At 41.0% G+C, this 27,392-nt stretch overlaps 1 protein-coding gene across 2 annotated transcripts in view; it reads right to left on the reverse strand.

Moving 5' to 3' along the window:
• ADCY8 (adenylate cyclase 8) overlaps positions 1-27,353 on the reverse strand; it is a 116,971-nt gene extending 89,618 nt beyond the window's left edge. For both annotated transcript variants that reach the window (XM_039715494.1, XM_039715493.1), the window contains exon 1: positions 26,430-27,353. In XM_039715494.1, coding sequence (XP_039571428.1) covers positions 26,430-27,350 — 921 coding nt within the window. In that variant the 5' untranslated portion in view covers positions 27,351-27,353. The remainder of the gene's footprint in view (positions 1-26,429) is intronic.
• Between the last annotated feature and the right edge of the window lie 39 nt (positions 27,354-27,392).

The raw sequence follows: 27,392 nt of genomic DNA on the forward strand, positions 1-27,392 counted from the left end.
AGGTACCCTTCACCACACTGCTTGGGAATATCTCTGCAACAGGATCGTCACTGTCCCTACTGAACCTTCAGTTACACATAATCATATAATAGGATGAACAGAGCTAAAGGAAGTTACTTGACAAGATCACTGAGGCAGTAGAATCACAGAATCACAGAGTCATCAAGGTTAGAGGAGACCTTCAAGGGAAGCCATTCCAAGCACCAACCCAGCAGCACCATAATCATCCTTAAATAACATCCAAGGTTCCACATCTAGATGTCTCTTGATTAATTCCAGACTCTACTACCTCCCTGGTCAACTTATTCTGATGCCTGACTACTCACTCAAAGAGAATTTTGTTTCTAATATCTAATCCTGGCACCATCTAATTTAAGACCATTTCCTTTTGTCCTTTCACTTGAGACATGGCAGAAGAGACTGACACCCACCTCACTAAAACCTCCTCTGATGTAGTTGTAGAAATCAGTGAGGTCCCCCTGAGTGTCCTCTTCTGCAGATGAAACAAGCCCTGTTCTCTCAGCCACTCCACACAGGACACATTTTCCAGACCCTTCACCAGTTTCATTGCCCTCCTTTGGACATGCTCCAGCATCTCAATGTCCCTTTGGAAGTGAGGTGCTCAAGAAGAAGCAGCCATTAAAATTCTTACTCCAAAACTCTGCTCTTCATTTCTCATAGGACATGATTAAGAACTTAGTCCACATAAAAATCACTTGTCAAATAAATGGTCACTTATGAAGTGTCCTCCATAAAGGCACCTGAGAACTCTTCGCAAAATCATTATGAAAAATAGCAAAAACCAAAAGATATCAAAGGAGAGGATGTAAGCCAGACAAGTAAGCTTAGTTTAAATTTGACAGAACACATTGATTGAATAACATCACTTTTATCTGCGGAGGATGTAAGCCAGACAAGTAAGCTTAAATTTGACGGAACACATTGATTGAATAACATCACTTTTATCTGCTACTCATATAAAAAAGGCTCTGACAAGACAGCTGAAACCAAGGAAACATTTTGAGTTGATTTGGGAAACACCAGGTTTCAAAGAAACAACTAAAAGGCACCAGACATGGCTCATCAGGAAGAAGTGATAATCAAAGCAGGTACAATATAGTAATGCAAGAGAGCAGGAAAAGGAAAATTCATTGAAAAGATGGCAAAGTAGCTCCCGTGTCTGTTGTGAAGTGGTAGGTAATCAGCTGCAGACAGTTTTCAAGGCAGAGTTGAATCTAGGTCAGAAAGCAGGAAGTTCAGAAGGGTACAGGTGAGATACTGGGCTAAGCACAACAACAATTCTTAGGCATTTCTGCTATTAAGAGCACCTAATTGAGTTGGCCTTCCTTAGGCATTTACACAGAATCCTGAGAGCTTATTAATAACTGGAAACAAATTAAAGCAGGTTTGGCAAATGTCAGAAGTTTCAAGACTTCAAAAATCGTAACTGAACTGTGCTTTAGTTTTGCCATTATTTCTCCTTTTGAAATATGCAGTTGCCCATCAGGGAAAAACCAGCCATTAACAGATGTTTATGCAGTGTATAGTGATTGACTGAGTTTAGCACTTCCAAAAAACACATAACCTGAGGAAAATGAATATTTATGAACATTCAACAAGCCGAATGGATTGGAAATATGATGATTGATAGATGTCCCTAAAAGATTGTAACTGATGCAGGCAATCTCCATCATGAAGTTGATACCACAACAGCATATATCCACATGGAAAGCACAATGGAGGCAGAGGAGAGAAAGCTGAAATTACTCTGAAATCCAGGAGGACAGTGAACTTGTGTGCTACTACCTCAAGTGCAGAAATACACTCCAGATTGTTTAGCAGTAATAAACCTATTATTAACCTCTTCAGCAGACAATTTTTTGCTGCTGCATAGAAACAGAGCAGTGTTGGGGCTGATGTCACCCAAACACATGTGAGAAGTAACGAAATGGTTTTCAATGTAATCTCCAGCTAGACATCCTCAGGGCTTTAGAAACAGATTAGAGTATTTCTTGACTGTTTTGGAAAAACGGGGAAAGTAAACTTAGAGAGTGTTTTCAGCATGTGCCACATAAAGAACTGGTTGCTATGGTAATTATTATTGGATAATTAAGTTTGGAGAAGCATTTTGATTCTTCATTAGTTGTTTAACTAAAAATAGAAGTTCACCACAAGGTTGTTTTTTTGTAATTAAAATGTCTCAGAAAATGCTCTGTCCTTTCTCAATCACTGTGTTTCTTTGGTTATTTGAGAGAAAATAAATGCTTTTATAAGAATTTATCACTAGGAATGGACTGAGAGTTGCACAAGAAGACCAAAATGCTCTACTTTCTCTAAAATAGGAACATCTGGCAGCATAGACTCTACAGCTCTCTGACTGCTGAGCTGCAGCAAGCCTTTCTCTCCCACTGAGAGTATGATTTTATGAATCAAAGCTCTTGGCAGAGAAACTAGTAAGTACCTGTTTCTCTGTACTGCCTTATGCCCACCTTGATCCCTCAGTACAGCTTCCCCTTTGCCGTGCCAGATCAATTATTTGTGGGACCATACTGTGAACTATATCAGGGAGCTTAGCCAACTTAAAAAACAAACATTTGGTGTTGGCCATATCTAGAGCAATCGTCTGATTAAGTTCACAGCACAGCCTCCACAGGAAGAGGAAGCATGTGAACATTCATAGCTGGCACTGCTGCCAACTCATTAAATGGAAATCATTGCTGCTTTATTGTTAAATCACCTTGTAAAGAGTGTTTTTATTCCTAATGTTCACTCATTCTGACTTCTGCCAGGTCTAACTGCTAAATTCCCCTGGCTGTGTTAAGAGCCACTTTTGTTTGTTTTAGTTTGTGGGTGCTATTTCACTAACTTTTATTGGAAACCAATCTGACACACAAAGGTGCCCAAAATGCTGCCTCAACTTTCTGGAAAACTCAGCTGTCCCTGATTGTCTCTATTTTCCAAAGCATAAGTACAACAGATGTTTAACTCCTACTCACAGCTGGAGTGAGTGCTACTCTTATCTGATCTACGTACATGTACTTTACTGAAAGACAGAAATATACCACACCCCTGGGAAGACAGGGATGGAGAATAGCATAATGTTTATTTATGGTAAAGTTAGACAAGCACAGACTATGATGGCTAAGAACACCTTTAGCCCACCCACCCTTGATTTGCTACATGCAAAAGAAGCCATTTGTACCAGTGTCACCATCTGATTTCGTGTTTAGAACTGAATTTTGTGGTTCAGCTGTGCACAGCTCCCATGGGAACATTGGCTGATTCTTCAAAAATTCCAGTCTTATTTATGCCTCTAGGAGAGCTGAGACCTTTAAAGATGACTGATCTTGCTGCTACCAGAGCTGTCATTAGAGGACTTCACAGTGTGCTTAGGAAGAGACTAGCCTTTAAGGTGCAAAAAATGTACAGACTGCAAGCAGGTTGGCCCTATGAAATCACAAAGGGTACCACAAGAAATTATTATATTACCTTCAATGAAAACAACTTGTTTCAGACAATGTTTTCTCCACCCTGTTGCAGAATATTCTAACATTAATTTTTGTCCTGTTAGTGATTTAGAAAACAAAAACTGTTTTCCCTTTGAACAATGACAAGTTTGCATATAATCAATTGTTCCAGTTCAAGATAGTATTTGAAAAGATGTATCTTTAATATTCAGGAGTGTGATTTGTTATTATAAAAAATAGCTGTATCCTTTTTGTTCTTCCTCCCATTGAATTAATTAGAAATGTAGAAAATTGATTGCCTGATTAAGTTGCTTATAAATAGCTAAAGCCATACAAATTTGGTAAGTCAGCTACCAACTATGGCAAAACTTTTGCAACATGGTGTGGTACAAGACACCTTCCAAGAAAATAATATAAATCATAAAATATCATAATTGTATCCTAAATAATTTCATACACATAAGGACTGACATAACTGAGGGATGCAGAGGCAGTCAAAAAAATACATAACCCTGCTAGTGCCATCGAGCAGCCCCAAAGTTTCAACATATCTCCTCCTAGTCCCCTTGAGTTTGTCTAAAATTTAGAGTTCAGGAATAATCTCAATCATAAAATAAATCTATTCTGGAACTTTGGATCCTTTTTTGGTACTTTTCTTTTTATAGATGTTAAAGTGACTAGACATGACTGGGACAATGTCAGTGGCAGGGTCATAGCCCATGCATACAAGGGAATGAACAAAGACGGGAAAATGACTTTCACTTTTTCACTTTTCCATGGCTATAAGGTATTTAGCTGAACTCTCTGACACTTACCTAGGAACTGATCCTGAACTATGCAATGAAATCTGGTGATCACATCTCCAGTTCACTGAGCAGCACAGCACCTTTTTGTCATCATTTTGTATACAGAATGCTGTCACCTCCAGATATCTAAAATATTCCCATGTAGAAAAAACAATCTTCTCTTTTTGACATGAATAACTTTCTCCATTCAGTGTATTCTGTGTGTTAGTTAGGTACCTTTTTCTTCTGCTTTGAGACAGCTGTATTGCAGGGCAATTACAAGGAGAAATCTAAAGACAAATCTTCCAGACATAATTATTTCATTGCCAAAAAACATCTGCTTGTTTGGTGTCTTTATAAGTTAACATAAGGGGCTCAGACAGGAATCTCTTCTTCAAATATATGTGACCCTGAAACCACAGAACATGTACAGCAGAAATACTTAAAATTACCTGTGCTGTCTAACCAGGAGTAGATCTTGCAAAAACACACACAAAAAAAAACTCCAGCAAAAAACAAGGCACAGCACAACATCCTGTGCAGCAGAGAACACTGGAAGCAGCCTGTGGCAGTTGGGGAAAATTAGGAAACAAAGAGATAGTATTTCCCAGTTCATTGCTCAGAGGGGAGTGCAAAGCAGCTGTTTCTCTTCCTGCACTTCCATATTTCAGACTCATGAAGCTCTGTCTGACTCTGAAATTTTCCCTATACTTTTCCATTGCCAGGGTGGAGCTCTTGATCCCTTGAAGGCAGAGAGACTCTTCAGATTGACCTGGACATATTAAACACCTGGGCAATCATCAACTGTATGAAGTTTAACAAAAACAAGTACTGGATTCTGCACCTGCGACAGGGCTGTGGAAAGGGACCTGGGGGTCCTTGTTGATGGAAAGTTGAACATGAATCAGAGGGCCAAGAGTGTCCTCAGGGGCATCAGGCACAGCATTGTCAGCTGGCAAGGGAGGGGATTATCCCAGTCTGCTCTGCACTGGGGCAGCCTTACCTCAAGACCTGTGTTTTAGGCACCAGAGATCTTAGAAAGATATAAAGCTATTAGAAAATGTTCAAAGGGATGTTATGAAGATGGTGAAGGACATGGAGAAGAAGACATATGAGGAACAGCTGAAATTACTTGAGGATGGATGTCATCACAGTCTGCAGTTTCCTCATGGGGGAGGTGGAGTGTCAGGCACTGATCTCATCACTCTCCTGACCCGTGACAACACTCAAGGGAAAGGCCTGAAGTTGTGTCAAGGGAGGTTCAGGTTGGATATTAGGAAAAGCTTCTTCAACCAGAAGGTGTTTGGGCCCTGGAACAGGCTCTCCAGAGAAGTAGTCATAGTCTCAAGCCTGACAGAGCTGAATGAGAATTTGGACAATGTTCTCAGGCGCATGGTGTTATTGCTGGAGTTGTCCTGTGCAGGGCAAGGAGCTGAACTTCAATTGTCCTTGAAGGTCCCTTCCAGCTCAGGATATTCTATGATTCTATGCAGCTGTGCTCCCTTACAAGCAGCATATTTACTGTTCAAAACAAATGTCAAAGCAATTGTGTTCAAAAAGGAGCCACATTCCATTTAAAACTGCTTGAGAAATAAATTACTCCAACTGAAATTTACAATATCTCAACAAAGATTTACAAGAAATTAATCTGAAATGGGGAAGTACACCCATGACTGCCTGGATATTGACAATTAAAAATAATGTCTCTGGGGTTTTTTTTGAAGCAACCTTTACAAAATATTAAATTTTCCCCTTGCATTACATTAATGGATATCTGAGTTTTAAATAACTGTCTCCCAGTAATGTACCAGCATTTGAGGACCAAGCACTAAACATCAAACCATTGACAAAAAATTTCAGATGACACTTTCTCTGGGAAAGTCTGAGAGCATCACTGTGTTTAGAATAAGCCTGGACAATCTAAAAGTAGGATGTGAAAGTCAGTTCTGGATTTTTTTTTCTAATTATTATCATAGTTTTACCTAAGTCAATGTCAGAACCCAAAGCAGAAGAAATCCTAGTAGATCCCTTGTTAGATGATGCAACTAATGAGGAGTAACAGAAGAAAAAGAAAAAAACAAAACCAAACACACATATCAAAGCTGCTTTACAGCATTGGAAAGAGTTTCATTACCTTTTAAAGAGAAGCAAATTATGTAGTGTGAGTTTCTGCTAAGTATTTTTGGGGTGTTGTTCTGCACAGCTGTTTTTATTGCTCTGGATAATGGCTCTTATCCAAAGTAAGATGTCAAAAGAGGGTGACCAATAATTATGTTTGTAGGGCTGACAGCTGCTCCTCTTTTCTGGCATTTGTCATTGTCCTTTCCATCTGATGAATTGTATTCATGCCCCATAAATTACCTGCAGGACATACTCCGTAGCTCTTCCCACTGGAACTGGCAATTGTCATAATTTTTGTGCAGGTGACCCTGTCTTGGTGCATTCCACAGAGCTCTAACAAGAGAAGCTTTTCATTATTCTTCCTAGTATGTTAGGCCAGGTTGCATGTATTTTCCTCTGAATTACCAAGCTATGCCCATAGAACAAAGAAAGACGCAAGATTTTGCAAACCATTTTTCCCTTTTGATATTACAATGGAAAAAAAATAGAGTGACAGCAAAATGTAATGATCTGAAATTACTCTTGAACTCTTTATCAAGAAATAGACAACCTTATGAAGTCCACTCTAGTCTGTGTCAGAGTGATACTAATACCTATTAAAAAGAGAATTGGTTTAACTGAAATAGTACTGAGAATACTGCTAATGAAAAATACATGAGGGATATTACAGTGTTGAGTGTACTTTTCCAAAGCCTGCATGTATTCTGATGGGAAGCTCTAATAATTAACTGTGTGTGTTAGTCAGTGATACCTGCTGGCAAACAAGCTATCCCTTACAGTTGTTCTTTTTTTAAACTATTCACAAAAAAAAAAAAAAAAAGAGGCCAAAACAGTGATGGAAGAAAATGTTCTTTACACTTTATTATTAGCTTTTTTTACAGCAGGCCAATCTCAAGGCTACGTTTTTTTTCCCCACAGTTTGACCTGTAAGTGGCTGCCATTCTGCATGGGTGTCACTGGTGATGGAGTTTGCCCATTGAATTTACAGCTGATTGATTTGCGAGATAGCAAAAATCAACTTAGTCTCCAGGTCAGGTTTTAGCTTTGATAGACAAGAAATAACATGGAAAATATCTTCTCCCTTCAAATTTCTCGTCATGGCTGCTCTGCTTCCACTTAAAATTACTTTTTGGAAAAGTAACCAGAAAGCTCCAATAAAAGAAATTGATATTCCTGTCTTCATTTTTTTCTTCAGTATCTCCTTTTGTTGCTGACAGTGATGATCTGAAAGCCAGGAAAAGACAGAACTCAACAATCCTATTTTTAGAGTCCTTTCCTAGCAAAACCTTAAAAAACCCCAAAACAAAAAAAAACCCCAAACACCTAGTTTCTTAGCTGTCCCCATTGAGCTGTAAACATGAGATTTACACTTTAGAGAAATCTTGGGCATACTAAAATAAGTAGTTGTAGTCTTGCTTCAGTGTACACAGAATTTCAGGCACCCTTAGCCACACTGAGAACCAGTGCTGAGACCTTGGGAGATTTCAGGCAATGGAGAGCCCATGAAGATTTGGATGAACTTGCAAGGAAAGCTTTAGGATGGCTGAGAATTTATAGTAGGGCCCAGGAGACTTTGTCCTCCAGGGCTGAACTGAACATGTCTTAGGCACAGCAGATGACATAAGTCATAAGGTTAAACAGGGATTTTATTGATATCTAATGTTATTTGATATTTCCTTTAAAGTCTGCTTTATCTCAAGTTTTTTAAGCTATCATTTAGGGATATCCTGGACATAAAATAGGGAAAGGACATGGGAGCAAATGGAAATGTACCAGACAAAAGCCATGAGAGGTTACAACATTCCAGACCTGCTGGATTAAAACTTTATCTCCGAGAGTTAGGCGAGGACAAACATTTTCCTTTGTGAAACCTGTGGGTGTTGTTCTGCTATTAGTCATGGTGAACGCTTCAGTGTGGTGAGCTAGAAGAAGTCAAACTGACATCAAAAGTACAGAGAGTGCTGTGGGAAAGAGTTTATTCAGTCCTTGGCTGACAGAATATACCAGAGACAAATAATGAAGGATTAGGCTTCTCCTGACACTTTGCTAGCAGAGGAGACATATAGTGCAGGATTCATTTTGCACTGACAGTGGTGTGATTTAGGACTAATTCCTTTGAAGGCAGTGGCTTATTCTGGTTTAAAACAAGGATGGGATTAACTTCAAACCCTGATATTTACCGTGAGCCAAATTCTCCTTGCCTGACAATACAAGCCATGCCTTTGTTCTCCCTACTTGTATAAGCACGAGAAACAAACTGGACTGTTCATGGAATATTAAACAAATGACGCAAAATGCAAAACGACCCGTCTGATGTTGAATAGTGAATCCTGCTGATACAAGGAATGCTGCTGGAGACTATTAAAACATGATGGACATAAACTAACAAGAGAAGCCCCTCAGATTATTTACATAAGGATGGCTGGGTACATGATTTGATACAATGAACAGCCATGAATGATGTGGACATTTTTGCAGTTTGGGTTGTGTAAAGGAACCCACTCAGGAGTAAGGTCAGTGTTTATGTGCTCACACAGAAGCTGATTGTCTTCAAAAGGAAATTTTCTGGAGCAAAACAGTGCTTGGTCTTTGTGAGTATTTAGCTCACAGATTTAATATTTAAGTCAATATCACTGTAGTCAGGATACGTAAATATTGTGCTCCTAGGAGCACTCAAGCAGACCAGTGCTAAAGAAACGGAGTGTGGTTTTGGACATGTTGGTGTATGAATACCAAGGCTGATGACACTGTGTTGTGTGGCACAAAAACCATCCTATCATTTCAGACAGGAATTAGCTGATAAAGTTGATTTCTTGCTGGAATTTCAGGCAGGGGAGAGAACATTACCTCTGAGCTTTAAAAGAGAGAACCAAAGACAATTAGTTTTATAAACTGGTCTTCCAACTGGTTAATATTTTTTGAAAGCCAGGCAGTTCTAGTAGTTAAATTATGAAAGGGTTGGAGGAGAAAGGTCACAGGTAATGACAGGGTGAGACATTTCATTGAGTTTAATGCTTGATCCAGATTCCATCTCTTTGATGGAGATATTCATCCTGGCCCTGTTAGTTTTTTAAGCAGTCTCTTCCAACAATCTTGATCTGTTAGATATCAGGACATGACTGAAACAAAGCATTTCAGATATCCTAAGGAATTGCTTATGGCTCCTTCCTGATAATAATTTGAATATTTTGTCATCCCTACAAGGATGAAATCAGTTCTTACTGCACAAGTACTACCACTCAGCCAGTTAGCATTGATCAGATTGTTTCAAAGAAAAAAAAAAAAAAAGAAAGAGAAATTTTCTGTTCTTAAAAGTGAAATAAGGCCCCAGCCAAGCTCCATTGTTCAAGTTATTTTCTTCTTGTTTAGATAGTGTGGTGCTGAAAGCAATTAAAGCCATGTCTGTAGACAGAACTATGAACTCACTAGTTGTTGATATAAAGTGATATCTCACTGCTGACACTGTATAGTAACTACGTGTGTAACCTATATTAAATTCTAGGTGAAAACAAGAACAAGTTCAAATGACTTCTCCATGTTGTCATCCTCATGAATATTTACATCCATTTGTCAGCATGATTAATCATTATATGAGTACAAGCCTTACATATTCTTTCCAATAAATACACCATGTAGTTGTATAATAAATTAATTTTTCCAGGCCTTTTGGTCTTCTTTCTTACTTTCTGACACGTTCCTATATAGTATTTTACATAGTTGAAAAAAAAAAAACAAGGACCCTAAATCATGCCACTTATTCCTTTTAAGGAGAAAAATATTGATCATAAAAGTAGAATATGTGACAAAATACTGCACAAGATGATATTAAAAATACAAATATTGTGGAACAATACCTGCAGACAAACAAGATAAATATGGAGAACCAGAACAGTTTTATGAAGTGTTAATATTTTTTAAAAAGTGTGTGTGTTTCTATGATAAAATTTTCAGTTCTTGGCAGAATTTGGAAAAACCCCAAAGTGCACTGTCACATCTTTTATATTTCCCTAGTAAGTAGTAAAGCAGTGGAACCGCTGCATTTCTGACAATCTCAGACTTTTAGGTGTGGAAATGCCTTTCTTAGGCTGATACATGTCTGGTGGCCCCCAGAAGGGAAAATGTAGTGACATAGAAATATTTAAGTTTCAGAACACACCCACAGTATGTGGGAAGCATGTAGCACTCCTCAGCTCCCAGTTCAACTGGAAAACTGAAATGGAAGAGTCACTGCCACTCAGAGCTGCAAAATCCCTCCTCTGAGATGTGTCAGCTCCTGCTGACCTCAGTATTCAACAAAAACTCTTTGCTGGATGACAAGGCATCTGGAAAAATGCATCCTAATCCATACATTGTCAATGTAGGTATCATATTCAAAATTATTATTATCATGAAAAACCCTGGATGTCCTACCTTTACCTACCACCTGACTTCCATTAAGAACAGAGTAACTGTATTTTGCCTGTGTGTTTAATACCATCCTCCCCTTTGAACAAAAAATCCAGCATAATTTGCAAAGCACTCATTTTTCAAAGAGAGTCCTGTGTCTAGCAGGAGTAGAAATGGTTGTCTGAAAATAATTCATTAGAGTTGTCTGTATAATTACTCTGAACGACTACTACTGATTTGGTAGTCTGTAAATGAAAGCATTTTGCTGAAAGACTGAATTGCCCTTCACAACGTGAAAAACAGGATTAAAATATCCAGCCAAGGTCAGAGTTTATTGCCCTTGAAGAGAACATTAGCCAACAGGTTCCCAGTTCTGTTACTAAGGCCTTTCTTTTTATTGGAGAAGGAAGGAAATATTTTGTGTCTGTTCCACAGTAAAAGCCCTATTCCCTTTTGGTGTCAAGTGGGATGCTCAGCCCTATGGAAGGAGCTCTGTTACTGCAGTGACAAAAGGCATCCTCAGGTCTAATGAACCTGTTGGGGATGTCACACATGGAGAAACTTGGCAGGAGACAAGATATTCCATGGGCATTCCCAGAGTTTAGGATGGACTTTTAGATGCAAAGTTAGAAACAGGACTCTTCCACCTCTGAAGGATGCTCCAGTTCCACAGCAAGCATTAATTAATCTCTATATTTACTTATGTATTCCTATATTGTTTCCATTACTTTCATGTGCACAACATAACTAGGGATAGTCCTAAAGTCAGCTGCAGTCCAAAAGACTTCTGAGACATATTTTTTAGTGTACACAATTGCTGAAATATTTGCTTAGAGCAGGAAAATTCTTATTCTTTAAAATTAGGTGGTATATGCACATTTATACAATAGAAATAATCTAAAATAACACTGCTCCTTTGAATATATTTATGTGTATATATCCATGAAATTAAATAAATTAGACAAGGTTAATGACATAAGATGAAGAAGATTAAAGGTGAACTAAAATGAGGTGATGGTGATCTAAAAAATACTTTTCAATGGGCCAAAATAGCTCCTACTCAATCAAGAGATTCACTCTTCTCTGGTTTTTTTTGGTCTTCAATATGACTTTTTTGGCAACACAGTCTCTCTACCAGTTGTTACTCTCTCAGAAGAGACAATCATATTCTGTCATTTTCTTGCACCATCAACAATATTACTGGCTAATATTTGATCCAACATTTTTGTAGCAAACCACAAATATAAATACCTGAATCTGTGGCATTTCAGGCTGCATAAATGAAAATAATTCAGATTAATCCATCAGCCTCAGGGCAGCAATCACTGTATATATGAAATGGTTTACTTCTTTTGAAACTGGGGGTGAGAACACTTTGCATCACAGTCAAAATTCAATCAAGTGATTCACTCTTCTCTGTTTTGTCTTCAATATGACTTTTTTGGCAACACAGTCTCTCTACCAGTTGTTACTCTCTCAGAAGAGACAATCATATTCTGTCATTTTCTTGCACCATCAACAATATTACTGGCTAATATTTGATCCAACATTTTTGTAGCAAACCACAAATATAAATACCTGAATCTGTGGCATTTCAGGCTGCATAAATGAAAATAATTCAGATTAATCCATCAGCCTCAGGGCAGCAATCACTGTATATATGAAATGGTTTACTTCTTTTGAAACTGGGGGTGAGAACACTTTGCATCACAGTCAAAATTAGGAGCAAGTATCATTTAATTATAGAAAGTAGAGCATGAGAGGACCTTGATAAGTCACTTAACTCATGCTCCAGGGTTCTGAATATTACCTAAATCACTTCTAAAAATTACCTCTCTAAACTGTTTAATTATACCTCAAGGTAAAACCTTCCAAGCAAAATGAGGTTATTTAAGATACTGTTATTAGGTTGTTTTTTCAAGATTTCTCCTACTATCTAATGTAACTATTCCATAGAATAACTTAACTCATCATGTCACAATCACTCATAGAAGCAAAGAGCAATTGATTTCTTCCTCTCTGTAGCAACTCTTCCATATTTGAAAGTTGTCACAGCTGTCACTTCATTTTCCTTTAGAGTAATCCTCTATCCTGAGAAGTAGTGAAAATGAGCAGGATCCACTGCAACTGAAGATCATCAGTGCTTTCTTGGCAGAAGGCTAGTTTCAAATTTTAATTTTTTTTAAAGGATAGTTGCTGGTTAGATGGATCTGCTGCTCAAAATATTATTCTAACTTTTGTGGATTAACTGCCTGAGGGTAAACCTGCCTCCAGCTTTTTTTGGCACTTAAGACTGCTGAGAAAGCCTCAGGGAGACCGCAGTACACACACACACACACTCACACACACTCACACACACTCATGCTGGCATCACATCTCTGAACATTAATGCAGCAATCTGACCATGTGAAACTGAATGGTTGCTACTGGTACAGGAATTTTTTTTTTTTGCTGGCAGAGAGAAAGACATGTATTACTAATACTGTTCAAACTCTTCCACCTGTAATATTGCACAGACCACAGAGATCTAGGAAGTGGAGACAGAATTGTTCCCCAAAAGAAGCATGGAGTGAGCACGTGCCTGATGTTTGTTGTAAGCTGGTGCTCTGGCAGTGCTTGATGTCCGTAGATGGGGATGGGGAAGAAAAGGTTGCTGCTTTGAGCTTTGAACCATATAATGGTGATGAGCCCATAGAACAACTCCCATGAAGAAATGAGAGCTGGTGATGTGTGGTAGACTCTGCAGTTTTAGGTTTATGGTTAGACTTGATGATCCAAAATGTCTTTGTCAGCCTAAATGATTGCATGATTCTATCACAAAGACCAGCAGGCAAGTCCCTCCCATGACTGGGGGCTAGAATGGACTGGAGTCTGTGCAGAAGGCACAGCATGTAAACCAGGTCTCACCCTGTGATCACAGGAGATGTGCCTTGCACATGACCATGTAACCATGTTCAGTCTGTATTCCCATGTTAGTTCTGCCCTCCAGATCCTCAGTAGATCTTTGTATCTGCATTCTTGAAACAATACCTGTATTGCTATCACAGAATCAATGAGTTTGGAAAGGACTTCTGGAGATCATGTTGTCGATCTTCCTCAAAGCAGGATCACCTGCTTAGGGTCTTGTCCAGTCAGAATTTGAATTTTCCCAAGAATGAAGACTTCACAAAACCTCTAGCCGACCTAGAGGTTCTCATTCAAATTTAGAGTAAAAAATCATTTTTTTTTTAATATGTATAAGTGGAATCTACTGCATTTCAGTTCATGTGCATTGACTATCATCCTGTCTCTGGGCACTGCTGAGAAAAGTTTGTCTCCTTACTCTTTTAGAGTAATCTAGTCATACATAATTTCCAGGTTACCACTCCTCACACTCCCCTGTTCCTTCTCATTCCAGCCTGAACAGTCACAGCTCTCTCAGCCTTTCCTCATTTGGCAGCTCCTCATAGCCCTTCTCTGGACTAACTCAGGATAGCCAATCATCTACGCTTCCATGTTTTGGAGGCCACAAGTTTTGTACAAAGTCTGCAAGAAAATCTGGAGGTTTTCTGTGGATTTTTGTGTTTATTATTTGGATTTTTAATGATTTTCTTGTTTGTAGGATACTCTAGCATTTTCTTTTTTCCTTGTCTGAGATTCCTTGAATTGTCATTCTGGAGTAAATTGCACTAACTTTGACTAAACACCCTTCAGGTTCTCTTAAAATCTGCAGCTGCTGCATCCATATTGCTGTTAGCCAGAATATGACAGTTTGATTTCTGAATTATAGTTTAATGATAGTAATTAGAAAAAACATCTCTTAATTAATGGTGTGCATATTTTCCATTTTTAAATTGCACCTATAAACCATCTTTAGATATACACAAACTTTAGGGACATAGTAAATATTATTTTGACTTGCAAATGTAATTACTGAGCCTGAAAGCAGGTTACCAAAAAAGGAATAAAGCATGAAATTTCACAGCATTACTTTTACTGAGTATTTGCATCATATATTAAAAAATATGTAAATCTATGAAGTGGTCTGAACCTTTAGAAATTTAAATATGAAATCTTACTAGGTATATACATTGCTTTTCGATTAACAAAAAAATCAACTTGGTCAAGTCAACTTACAGAAGCTTTGCATTGTAGAAAAAATTGTAGAAAAATACCAGTAGTGATCTCAAATCCTCTTCCTTCTTGTACACCATCAAAAGTGTTCTTTAATAAATTAACTTGGATAGACCATTTTTAAACTCAGTGTGGAAGTTAGCATGTTCTGGTGTCATAGAAAGCAATCTGGCCAGCAAAAGTCTGAAGAGGAATGGAGCAACTACCTTAACAATCTTTGTACGAAGTCACTGGGACATTGAACAACTTAAACTTATACCAATCTTTATGTATATGAGAGTTTTTCTTGAGTTTAAAATAATTGACACATTAAGGTTCATTCTTTTACACTTGTTCTCCAAATTCACATTGCCTTGGAGAATTCTGTACTTAAAGCTTTTAGATTTTATTGCTTTGATTGTTGATGAGATTTGGAGTAACTGAATGCTTGTGTTACATAATCTACCATGCAGTGTTAGCAAAGAAGAGTGGTTGTCATCAGAAAATATACCTTAAGAATAACCAGACACAAGTATTTTTACAGAGAAGAAAGTAATAAGTAATTGAAAAAAAAAATTTCTAAGCAAGAAGAGCCATTGAGATGATAAGAAGATTAATGGGGACCGATCATCCTGTACCATCACATAGAAAATGGGAACACTTCACGTGTACTTCTGGCATTTCTTACAGCCTCTCAGGTGGCTAATGGAACACAGCAGACAAAAGCAATTCCATTAGCACAAATTAAATAAATGTAATAAATTCTTCTCTTCCTATTGTTGTCAGCAAACTGCTATTAAACTCAGGATGGCAGAGAATGTGTAAATTGTCCTAGGATCAGTCAGAGTGGCATTTGGCTACATTTTGGAATGTCAAAAAAATTTTACAGCAATATGTTGGACTTGTACAGCCCTTTAGGCAAGTTTCATGACTTAAGTTCTGCTTAAGTCTCAAAAAAGAATTTTCACTGGCTTCTCTCAAGGACTTTCAGATTCTGGAGGAATCTCCTGTAAATCTTTCTGACCATTTTAAGGTATGCTACACCCTTAACATTTCAAGAATAATTTACTGTAAAGAATCATAGAATCAGTTAGGCTGCAGAAGACCTCTAAGACCATCAAGTCCAGCTGTTAACCCAGCACTGCTAAGTCCATCACTAAACCATATCCCTAAGTGTCACACCTACATGACTTTTAAATTCCTCTGGGGATGGTGACACCACCACTTCCACGAACAGCCTGTTCCAGTGCTTGACAATACTTTTGATGAAAAAATGTTTCCCATTATCTAATCTAAACCATTCTCCTGGGGAAATCTGAGGCCACATCCTCTTGTTCTGTCTCTTGCTAATTGGGAAAAGAGATCAACCTGGCTACACCCTCCTGTCAGGCACTTGTAGAGAGTGATAAGGGCTCCCCTGATTCTCCTTTTCTCCAGGCTAAACACCCCCAGCTCCCTCAGCTGCTCCTCACAGGACTTGTGCTCCAGACCCTTCCCCATCTCTGTTATTCTTCTCTGGACACATTCCAGCCCCTCAATGTCCTTTTTGCTGTGAGGGGCCCAAAACTGGATATGGGATTTGAGGTGTGGCCTCACCAGTGCCAAGTACAGGGGGACAATCTGTGCCCCAGCCCTGCTGGCCACACTATTGCTGCTACAGGCCAGGTGCCACTGGCCTGCTTGACCACCTGGGCAAACTCTGGCTCATGTTCAGGCAGCTGTTGACCAGCACCCCCAGGTCCTCTTCGACCTATATGACACCTACTTTTACATCTTCTCAGTACAGGTGGATATTAGAGTCACTGATGATCAGGCTAGAATAGACTAGACTAGACTAGACTAGACTATACTAGACTAGAATAGAATATTTCAGTTTCATGGGACCTACAACAGCCTTCTAGTCCAGCTTCTGGGGCTATCAAAATTTAAAGCACATTATTAAGGATATTGTTCAAATGCCTCTTAGATACTGACAAACCTGGGGCATTGATCACCTCTCTAGGGAGCCTGTTTGAACACTGTCTGTGTAGAGAAATGCATCCTAATGTCTATTCTCTGACTTCCCTGGTCCAGCTTTGAACCATTCCCACATGTCCTGTCAATGGATCCCAAAGAGAAGAGCTCAGCTCCTCTCTCTCTTCTTCCCTTCCTCAGGAAGCTGTTAGAGAGCAACGAGGTCACACCTCAGTCTCCTCTTCTCCAAACTAGACAAAAACAGAGTTGCTAACTTCTTATTGGACATACCTTCCAACTCTGAAGAGAATGTGGAACCAGATCTTTAAAGAAAGAATTAAGTTAAATGCATGCATTCCCTCTATATTCAATGGATTCATATTTCAACAAAAATGTGCATGGCTGAAAGAAGCCAATGCAGTGTTCCTCCTTTGATGTATCACAGAGCATGTTGGCATGTTTTACACAAAACTCTCAAAGCAATTGAACATATTAGTCACTTACTACAGCAGCTAAGGAAGGCAAATTTTCAAATCAAATGCGTCTCTGAAATGCATAAAGATGCGTGTGGGTCACCACAGACCAATGATTAATTTAGTGATGGAATGGGTATGATCCTCATTCCCAATCCCTTGCTGAAATCTGTGGTGAATATTACTCCTTCCTCTAAAAGAACATGCATATCTGCATATTAAATTATACTGAGCACATGTGGGATGATTTCTATGTCAATTATAAGCCTGTCTAGTATGCTTATGAAGCTTATTGATATTAATAAGCATTGGAGATACTTTCCCATATGACAAGAGTATCATAGGATAAAAGAATGTGTATATCTAGACCTTATCCCATTATTTGAACAACTTCCTTGAGATCTAAGTAATTTATTTACCTAAAATCCTAACTCCAGAATTGTATAACCTCTGCTATTTGTAATATCATGTAATATGATTTAGTTTTTCTGTGCTGATTCATTTTCTTGGTTTTTTTTTATTTTATTTCTTCTTTGCATTGTGATGATAGTTATGGATTTATGAATGAGCCTTCTACTATGGCAGACCTAATACAAGGAACACAGAATAGATAGCTCCCTCCCATTTACCTTAGAATAGTTCTAAGGTAAATGAAGCAGGAGAGTTTGAACAAAGGAGAAATAGTATAGTGCCTAAAGATTGGATCCACCCAAAGACATAAACTGATTTTCAAAATGAAGATTCTGACAATATTGAATGCTTCCATTAATTTAATTCAAGAAGAATTTCCATTTTTTAATGGAAAGGAAAGCAAAGATAGAGGAAAATACAAAAGTGCAAAGTGATGATTAAATCAAAATTGAAAAATAAAATCGAAGTAAAAAATTATATTATTGAACTCAGACATGGGGGCTACTGTTATCTAGATTTAAACTAATGCATCATATAAAACTATAACACCAACATCAGACTATTTGGAAGAAGTACAATTATTTGTTGTGATTGTGGGAAAAAATGGCTTGTGTTAGTTTTAATTTTTTTTACACTGATATACTTCAGCTGCTTCACAGACTGCAGCAATGGTTAATTAATGAACTTCACAGCCTTCTTCTGTCCTCTAGAGCTAACTGCATGAAGCCTTGCAGCAGGATAAGCTGGCAAATGAAATAGCAGCATTTTTAAAATAGTTGCTAATACAACTCATACGACAAGAAATTCCTCAGTCAGCCAATGGCTGCCTGCCTTGCACTTCATCCTGTGTACAGCTCCTGATATTTCTGTTCTAGGTTAAGCAGCAGCACCTGGTATCTCTGTCAGCAGAGCTGGCTGTTTGGAGAGATAAGCATGACAGAGCTTGTTCAGAGAGATTCCTGGAGGAGCTGGATGTCTATGTTTGTGTTCTCTTTCAGAAGAACTGTGGATTCACAGTAAAACTTTCCCTAAAGAGAGTTCTGAGAAGTCGTCTTCATGGTTCACCTAAAAATCCTGATATCTATAGGATTCTTTATATTACATTCTGTGGGCTTTAAATCAAGGATCTAAATGAAGTTGTTGGAAGCCTATAAGTCAAGTCTTAATAATATCACTTAGAAAAATCTTTCATTTCAAGAAATGCCAGATCTTCAGGATTTTTTGTGCTTGATCACTTTTGATGATCCAGGTCTCTTCCATCCTTGGTTTGAATGACTGAGACTGCTAACAAAATGCTCAAGATTCACTGCAGCACTAACCCAGTGATTTGCATTCATCTCCCTCCTTGGGTCAGACTGAAACTCTACAGTCCTTTCTGCGGTCCTTTCTGCACTGCACCAAGAACAGAACAAGTGACAAAACTCGTCTTTGTAAGAAAGGCAAGATGAAGAAAAAATGGTTCATAAAGCAAGGTCCTTAAGCAACTCATTTGCAGACACACAACTACTAGAGATTAATTCGGAGGCCTGTGTTGAATGCCACCATACTCTTACAGATCCTTACACAGTATGCAAAAAGACTCTGCAACTATGAAAGACAAGGAATACAACTAAAACCTCAGTTTTCCCTAATTTCTCTTGGTTTCTCTGATTTTGAGAATCACTGTGATGTTTCCCCTATATACTTGGGATTTTCAGCATTCTGAAAAGAAGATTCATCATGTCAGAAAGGAGATCAGACTGTACAGTCTGTACAGACCTATGTTCAAGGGAATGATTTAACAACATTATATAGAACACTAAAATGTTGAGCAAGGACACCTCCAGTGATGAATTCCATAATCAGTTGGTTACAGAGTCAGGATTATTATTTTTTAGTTTTTTTCTTTTTTCACATTGAATCTTAAACTTTTATCTTCACAGAAGAACAGTTTTGCTAGGAATGGGTTTGCTTTGGAAATTTTCTGGTGAGGTAAGAGAGACCAACTTAAATCCCCTCTAGGGAAAAGAGATTCAAACATTAGTCTACCACATCCCAGGAATATTTTCATTACCACATTTATTACACAGAAGAAGAGCACAATAACCTTCTCTATTGACTTTGACATTGGAAAGGTGCTGTGTGTGTAGTACAACTGCAAAATGTGTTCCAAATAGAACAGTGTTTGGACGCGGGGTAGGGTAGGCTGCCTGGTAACATAAACAGAGAGTTATTGAGGCACTTCACAGAAACAGAAGCACAGTTAAGGGCAAGAAGGCTATACTTAAAGAAATGTGATCATATAGTCACAGACACATTGAATGCAAATTTGGAAGGGACCTCCAGGATCATCTGGTGCAGCCTTTCTTGTCAAAAGCATAGTCTAGACAAGATGACCCAGCATCCTGTCCAGACTAATCCCAAAGATGTCCAATATCAGTCAATCAACCACTTCCCTGGAGAGATTATTCTCATTGCAAATATTTTTCATCTTGTGTCCAATCATAATCTCCCCAAGAGTTACTTTTACACATTACCTCTCACCTTTTCTATAAGAATCCTTGTAAGAAAGGCATCTGATCTTTGTTGCCATTCTTTAAATACTAGAGGGTGAAAATGTCTCCCATAAGCCTCCTTTTTCCAAGGCTGAAAAAGCCCAGTTCTCTCAGCCTTTCCCCATACATCAGGTTTCCCCCTTCTTTGCTCATCTTTTTGGCCTCCTTTCGGAGACTGTCCTACCAGTCTACATCTTTTTTGTATAGCTGAACACAGTATTCCAGGCCAGGCAAATGTTGAATAAAATGGGATAATGACTTCTTGATCTCTGCTGGAGATGTTCTGGTCGATGCAGCCCAACCTCCTGCTGGCCTCCTCTGCCCCAGCTGCACACTGGTCACTCATTCTGAATTTATTGTCCATCAGGACCCCAACGTCGCTCTCCATAAAGCTGCTTCTCAGCCAGGCAGAGTTCAGCCTGCTCTGCAATCCTAGATTATGTTTTTTAGAGGCAACACCTTACACTTGTCCTTGTTGAGCTTCATAGGGTTCGTGTTAGCCCAATCTTCCAGACAATCCAGATCTTCCTGCAGGGAGGCTTCTCCTTTGGGACCATGGACAACTTTATAAGGGTACTCTTGATCCCATCTTCCAGATCACTTATAAAAATATTAAGCAACGTTAAGCCCAATATCAATCCCTTGGGGACCCCACTTGTGACAGGCTACCACTTTGAAAAGGAGCCATTTGTCACCACCCCATGCGTGCTGCCTTTCAGCAAATTCCCTACCCTCAGCACTGACCACTTGCCCAGACCATTATACATTGTGTACCTACAGGAATGGAATGCCAGGCAAGAGCTGAGTAAGGATTTTCAGAGTTTTCATCAACCCAAGTATTAATTTAAAAGCACAATTTATTTTCTATTTACTAAATTTCACCCTTTTTGTGAAACACTCTAGTTTATCTCATGCATAGCCAGATATTCTGGAAATAATGAAAAGGTAAGGACAAGTTGTTCTACCCTCAACCTTCTCTGCCTTCTGGAAAAAGACATCCCTTGAACAGCTCTAGTTTTGCCTTCTTCTCTTTCCTATTCCCATGACATCATTGAAGTGTTGAGAAGTGCAGTAAGAAGCTGAACTGGAGATGTTTATCCCCTTCAGACTTCTGTACAGGCTAATAAGGATCATTCAAACATGATCTGCTGTTAACTGTGAGCTGTAAGTGCAGTGCTCTGGTATGTGATTATTTTGCATTAGATGTTGCTGTTTTGGAGCACATGCCTCTTTCTAGGCCATGAAAAACAACTAACAAGCAATAAACAAACCCTCGAAAGTAACTCAGAAGTGTCTTGATGGCAGAAAAAATGTCATATCAAATCTAGCAAGGTAAGTTTTAGTGAGAACAAGCATACTGACTGTTGTAAGCAGAAATTCACTGATTAAAGCATTTTTCATTCATGGTTTTACCTGAGTTCCTACATATTGGAGGCAATTAATCATCAAATTGTAAATATACTTAGTGCATTTGCCCTACTTAGCACAACAATGATGCAGCTGCTTCAGAGAAAAGTGTATCCAATGTTAAGCTAATTAAGCTGTGACCCACTGATACTGGTCAGGTGATATTACAGGATATAAAAGGAAAGCAGTTTGTAATCCAGTCTAAAATCACACACTCAGTTTATAAGTCACCACAAGAGACTATGGCAGAAAAACGCATAGCAAATAATGCTACAAAAGCAAACATTCTGCTTCTCAAATGGTAGCTAACTTTGAAATGTCCTTATATTTTACAGATGGAATAGATTTTCCACAAGCATTTAGAAGAAATTTTGAAGAGATGAGAGTGTTTTTGCATATACTCATATACTGATACCTCTGATCAGATTTTGGAAAACATGCAACTGAAATACGCATGCAAAAGCTGTCAGTTTCCATTGTACAGTTACACAGATTTATCTCTGTAGGGCTCCTTGTGACTTCATAAATTCTGCCTTTCCCTCTATTAATAACACAGAGAGAGGATCTGAGGGAAAAAATAAGTGAGGAAAAAACTTAATTCACAGAACTGCCTAGGCCTGGAAATATAAAGGGAAAAGAATGAGTTTACCCAGTTTTAGTATTACCCACTTTAAGGTTATTTCTAAATGTATTTTTAGAGTTTCATTTAGGACTTGGTTCTTCAAGGTATCCCTTATATATGTGATTTAATAATGAGAGTAGTCTTACTGACTCTGGTGGAATTTGCTCATGTGAATGAAGAGTGCAAAGCCAGAGGATTAAAATCCAGAGTATGTGTGTAGCTTACATAATTTCAAGCCTGTCAAAACTCATGTCTATATTATCATCTGCCTATGTTACATAACATGAAGGAGCTCTGAGTTGTTTGTTCTTCCCCATATGCCTGAAACACATGTGGTCTTCAAAATTTCTGATTGCGTACATTGTCACCCAGGAAAAAGTAAAAATAAATGCAATACAAATAAACCATTCATTTTGGAGAAGGTCAGAGACAAATACTACCCCCACACAGTATTTGGACAGGAACACAAATCCATGCAGTGCACTTGTTTACCAGTAAGATCTTTCATTCTCATTTGCCTCCTGATCCAATCTTTAATCAGTATCAGTGCAGCCTTTACCTAAGTCATGGAATCAGTCTCTTTTTCATGGTTCCCCTCAAGCTGAGCAGCAGCACATTCCTCAGCATTTCAGGCTGGAGTCAGTTTGGTTTAAGAGTGATCATGTCCCCCCAGAAACACTCAGGACTTAGCAGGATTGAAATTAGCAAGTCTATGTTTGGTTTTTGTTCTTATTACTTTATGAAAATCTAGTTTCAAGCCTTTCTCCTTCACCTTTTTCTAGGATGCTAGGGAGGAAAAATCAGGTGATATCTTAAGTGTTACTGCAAGAAAAAAGCTAAACAGAGATAATTATTTGTATTCATTATAGTGCATGAAAACTAGAACAGATAGTGAACCAGGCAGCAGTACTGCATGCTTGTGCATGCATGCAGCATTAGTTATGGTTTGACCTGCTTGTAAAGAAACTTATCAGTGAAAACTAAACTTAATTAAGAGGTTGGGGGAAAACGCATCGAAGCACTTGATTTTCCTTTTGTGAAAACTGTTGCAACTTTATGAGTTTAGACAGATGTGTGGCTGACTTACACCTGTGTGGCTGAGAAGAGGATCACAACCATTTTGCCCACGGATGCTACTGGATACAGTACTAAATTAACTCAAGACATCTTTTTTTCTGTTCAGAACTGAATTCAGTATTTTCCCTGTATGAAATCCAGATTTCAAAAAATCAGTAGAAAACCCATTATTTGTAGCATGATCAGAGTCTTACCACCTACTTTTTCGTTCATTGCATGCTTTAATTCCTGGGTTTTGTCCAGTGTAAGCATCTGTCTGCATCCTGAGGCAGAGCAAGATGCTCACAGATATTGCTACATAATCAAATAGTTCATTTAGTCTTGTAAAGCTTCTTTGAAGGGAAGATGCTGTCTTTTACCTGAGCAAATAAGCCTTGTGATAAAAGAGAATATTTTGCCTGCAGGAGGAAGAAATCTTTAGATTTCTACATAGCCTTGATGACACAGTAATTTAAATTACTTTTCTTCACCTGTGAATCAATAGATCTATATCCTTCATGAGCCGCAAAAGCCCTCAACCACTAACGCTCGAGAGGGCTCAGCAATCCTCTGCCAAAAGCAAGAAAATGGTGCAACGCTGGAAAGTGCCAAAGTAGGGCTGTGCCTCACCCGGGCACCAGGTCCGGCTCCCCGGGGCCCCGGGCCGAGCCCTCGCCTGCCCTGCGAGGGGTGGCCCAGGAGGAGAGGGGCCGCGGGCGGGCTCGGTCCCCGCGGGCCTCTGGAGGGAGCCCCAAATCCCCACGGGGCCTCTGGAGGGAGTCCCGGTCCCTGAGGGCCTCTGGATGGAGCCCAAATCCCCGCGGGGCTTCTGGGTGGAGCCCCGGTCCCCGAGGGCCTCTGGAGGGAGCCCCGGGCCCCGCGGGGCCTTTGGAGGGAGCCCCGGTCCCCGAGGGCATCTGGAGGGAGCCCCAAATCCCCACGGGGCCTTTGGAGGGAGCCCCGGTCCCCGCGGGGCCTCTGGAAGGAGCCCCGGTCCCCGCGGGGCCGCTGGAGGGAGCCCCAAATCCCCACGGGGCCTTTGGAGGGAGCCCCAATCCCCGCGGGGCCGCTGGAGGGAGCCCCGGTCCCCGCGGGCCGCTGGAGGGAGCCCCGGGGCCGCGCCGCCTTCAGCACCGCGGGGCGGACAGCTCTCGGAGCCGCGCTCCGCGCGTCCCCCGCGCAGCCCCGCGCTGCCCTCCGCGCCCGAACCAGCGCCTCCCCGACCCCTCCGAGCTCCTCTGGCCTCCGGTGGGAGCCAGTCCCGGGGCGGGAAAGGGTCCGGCCTCTCCCGCAGGGGCTGGAGGCAAAGGGCCGAAGCGGCGGGCTGTGTAAAGTGTTCCCGGGCAGCCGGTGTAAATCAGCACCGACGTGGAAGAAGTTGCACGGATGCTGTTAAGGAGGTTTATATATGTAGTTCATGGAGGCAATCATCTGGCTGGTAATCTCTCATTGTGAACCGCTCCAAGGCAGTTTGTTCACACAACTGGCTGCAAAACAAAGATACTAGTATCTCTCCTGGGAAATGTCTGTGGGAAATGTGTGTGGTGTGTGTGTGTGTGTAGCAGCTAAACAGCGGTGATACTGGTGCGTAATGAGACAGCAGCACATTACTCATAGCTCCAGGAGAGGACATGGAAGTAAATTAAGAAATCAGCATAACTCACACAGCTTTTGACCCGTCACTAGCAGCACCAGCAGTGCACGGGAGTAAGACATGGCATGCGGCTGCAGTTCATTCATCAGCACATCACCAAGGGCTGGGCAACAGCTCTGCCACAGCCTAATTGCCTCACATCCACAGGGCTCAGCCAGGCACAGCACACCCAAAACAGGTGAGCAGCTTTTCCCAAAACAGGTGAGCCCAATCCCTGGGACGTGAGGTGAGGCAGCCCACAGACAACCAGTGCATGTAGTAAGGGCATGGGCGGGGGTGGGCAGGAGTTTCAGGAGAACCAAGGAATCCCAAGGTGTCCCAAGAATCATGGGCATCAGACTTCCAGGTGGAAGATCAGTCACTTCCCAGGTGCACATCCCAACAATCATATAAAAAACACACCACTAGCAACAAATTTCTCTGTACCCTCCCACCTTTCGTGATTATCTGACAGTATCTCCACCCTCTTCTCCCCAATTCCATGGAACAAACCAAATGGAGATGATAATCTGCTATGAAATATTGATAGCACTGAGATGTGACAGTCTGGAAAGGGAGGGAAAAGGGAGCAGCAAGAATCTCCAGGATTAAGTTGTCCTAGTACACACTATTTTCTTGCCTTGCAGGGATAGGGAGTTTGATGGATTTTCACTTTACTGTGGAAGAAGTCATCTGTGTGTGAAGTCAGGTGAGACCTGGTTTTAACCCCTCAGACCCATCCTGACCAGTGCCTCTCAGCAATCTGCACTACACAACACTCCATGTAACCAGCACTCTCTCCTAGAGATCACTTGTAAGGATTCAGCACAACAGTGTTTGCCCTTTGACCACCGTCAGAAAAGGCTTCTTAGTGTCCTCTAACGCAGCCTAGGATCTCACACCAAATCTTCCAGGGAAGCTTTGCTCTGGCTTCACTGAGGTTTCACAGGTTTCTCCTTGCAAAAGAGCAGCATGCTTTGCTCCTGTTTTCCCATAGCTCAGTTCAAGCTACCCTTCACCTGTAAAAGTACCAGTTGCCCCAGCAGATTCAGAGTTAAAAGGCATGAGCAGTAAAATGGGAGCACTGGGAGAGTTTGGCCAAGGCAGGGTCATCACAAAGCCCAAACCACTGCTGGAAGTCAGGGAGGGGAATAAATAATAAATGACCCATCCTCCCCACTTGCCCCAGGAGCTTCTCTCCCCAGTACTATTTCAAGAGACAGCAATGTAGTGAATACAAGCAAAGGGGACAGGGTGGTTGGAAAGTCCCAACTCCCAGCTTGAGGTGAAACACTGGGATGGGCAATGGGAGACTGAAGAAAAGGAGACAAGAAGGTTGATTTTTTTGCCTATGAGCTCTCCTCCAGATAATGAACTTCTGAGCACCTGATTAAAAGGGAAGGGATCTTTTGGGACACCCCCCCTCAACTCCTCTCACTCAGGGTGATGGAGAAAGAGGACTGTTCCCACCCTCTCCTCACCACAGTACCTGGTTGAGGGAAGTCACGGCAAACCTGGGGATAACCAGCTGCATGACGAGCTGCAGGACAGAGGTGACCAGTCCAGCGAGGATGGCCCAGGTGAGTGGCAGCGGGAGCATGCTGTAGGTCGCAAAAAGCGTGAAAAGCACATAGCCAATGCCGTCCCCAAGAAGGCCACAGCCCAGTCCTGCCGCCAGAATTTGCGTGGCCATGGCCACCCAAGTGACAACACCACTGTACTGCAGGTAGGTGTATGAGGTCGTGTCCTTCCTGACCACCACTAAGGCACAGATCACCACCTCAATGCCAGTGAAGAAGCCCAAGAGGATGCCCTTAATGGGGTCCATGGGGGCAGAGGCCAGGGTCAAGTGGAGGAACAGTAGGGTCAGCTTGGTCAGCACGTCCAGGATGTTCATGACCACCTCAGATTTGCGCCGTTGACCCAAGAAGTAGCGCTGGTAAAGGCGCTCTAAGTCCCGAGACTTAAAGGAGTTGCGGAGAGTGGGGAAGATCACCCCGCGATATGTATAGCCCCAGTTGAGGAAGAAGTCGGAGTTGCTGGGGGCACAGTCCAGGGGCAGAAAGCCCAAGTCTCCACTGCTGCTTGTGCCCTCCGGGAAGACTTTGGTGCCTCCGTTGTTGTGGCGCTCGCTGCCCAAACTCCGTCCGGCCGACTGCCGCCGGAGGTGGTGCGGCGGGTGCGGGTGGTGGTTGGGGCAGCCGGTCTCGTCGGAGCTGAAGCCCTTGCCCCCGCCGCTGCTGCTGCCGCCGCTGCTGCTGCTGTGCTCCTGGATGAAGCGCTGCTCGGTGATGTGCCGCACGGCCGTCTGCCACAGCAGGCGCTGGGGTCTGCCGCTGCCGGGGGGAGTCCTGTTGATGGTGTAAAGTTCATCGCTGTCGCTCAAGCACCGCACCTCCGAGAGCTCCATGGCGGTGACTGGCGGGGGGCAGAGCACCGGCTGGCGGGGGGG

Source organism: Passer montanus, unplaced genomic scaffold (assembly GCF_014805655.1).
Source record: "Passer montanus isolate IOZ18808 unplaced genomic scaffold, ASM1480565v1 scaffold33, whole genome shotgun sequence".
NCBI classification, from domain to species: Eukaryota; Metazoa; Chordata; class Aves; order Passeriformes; family Passeridae; genus Passer; species Passer montanus.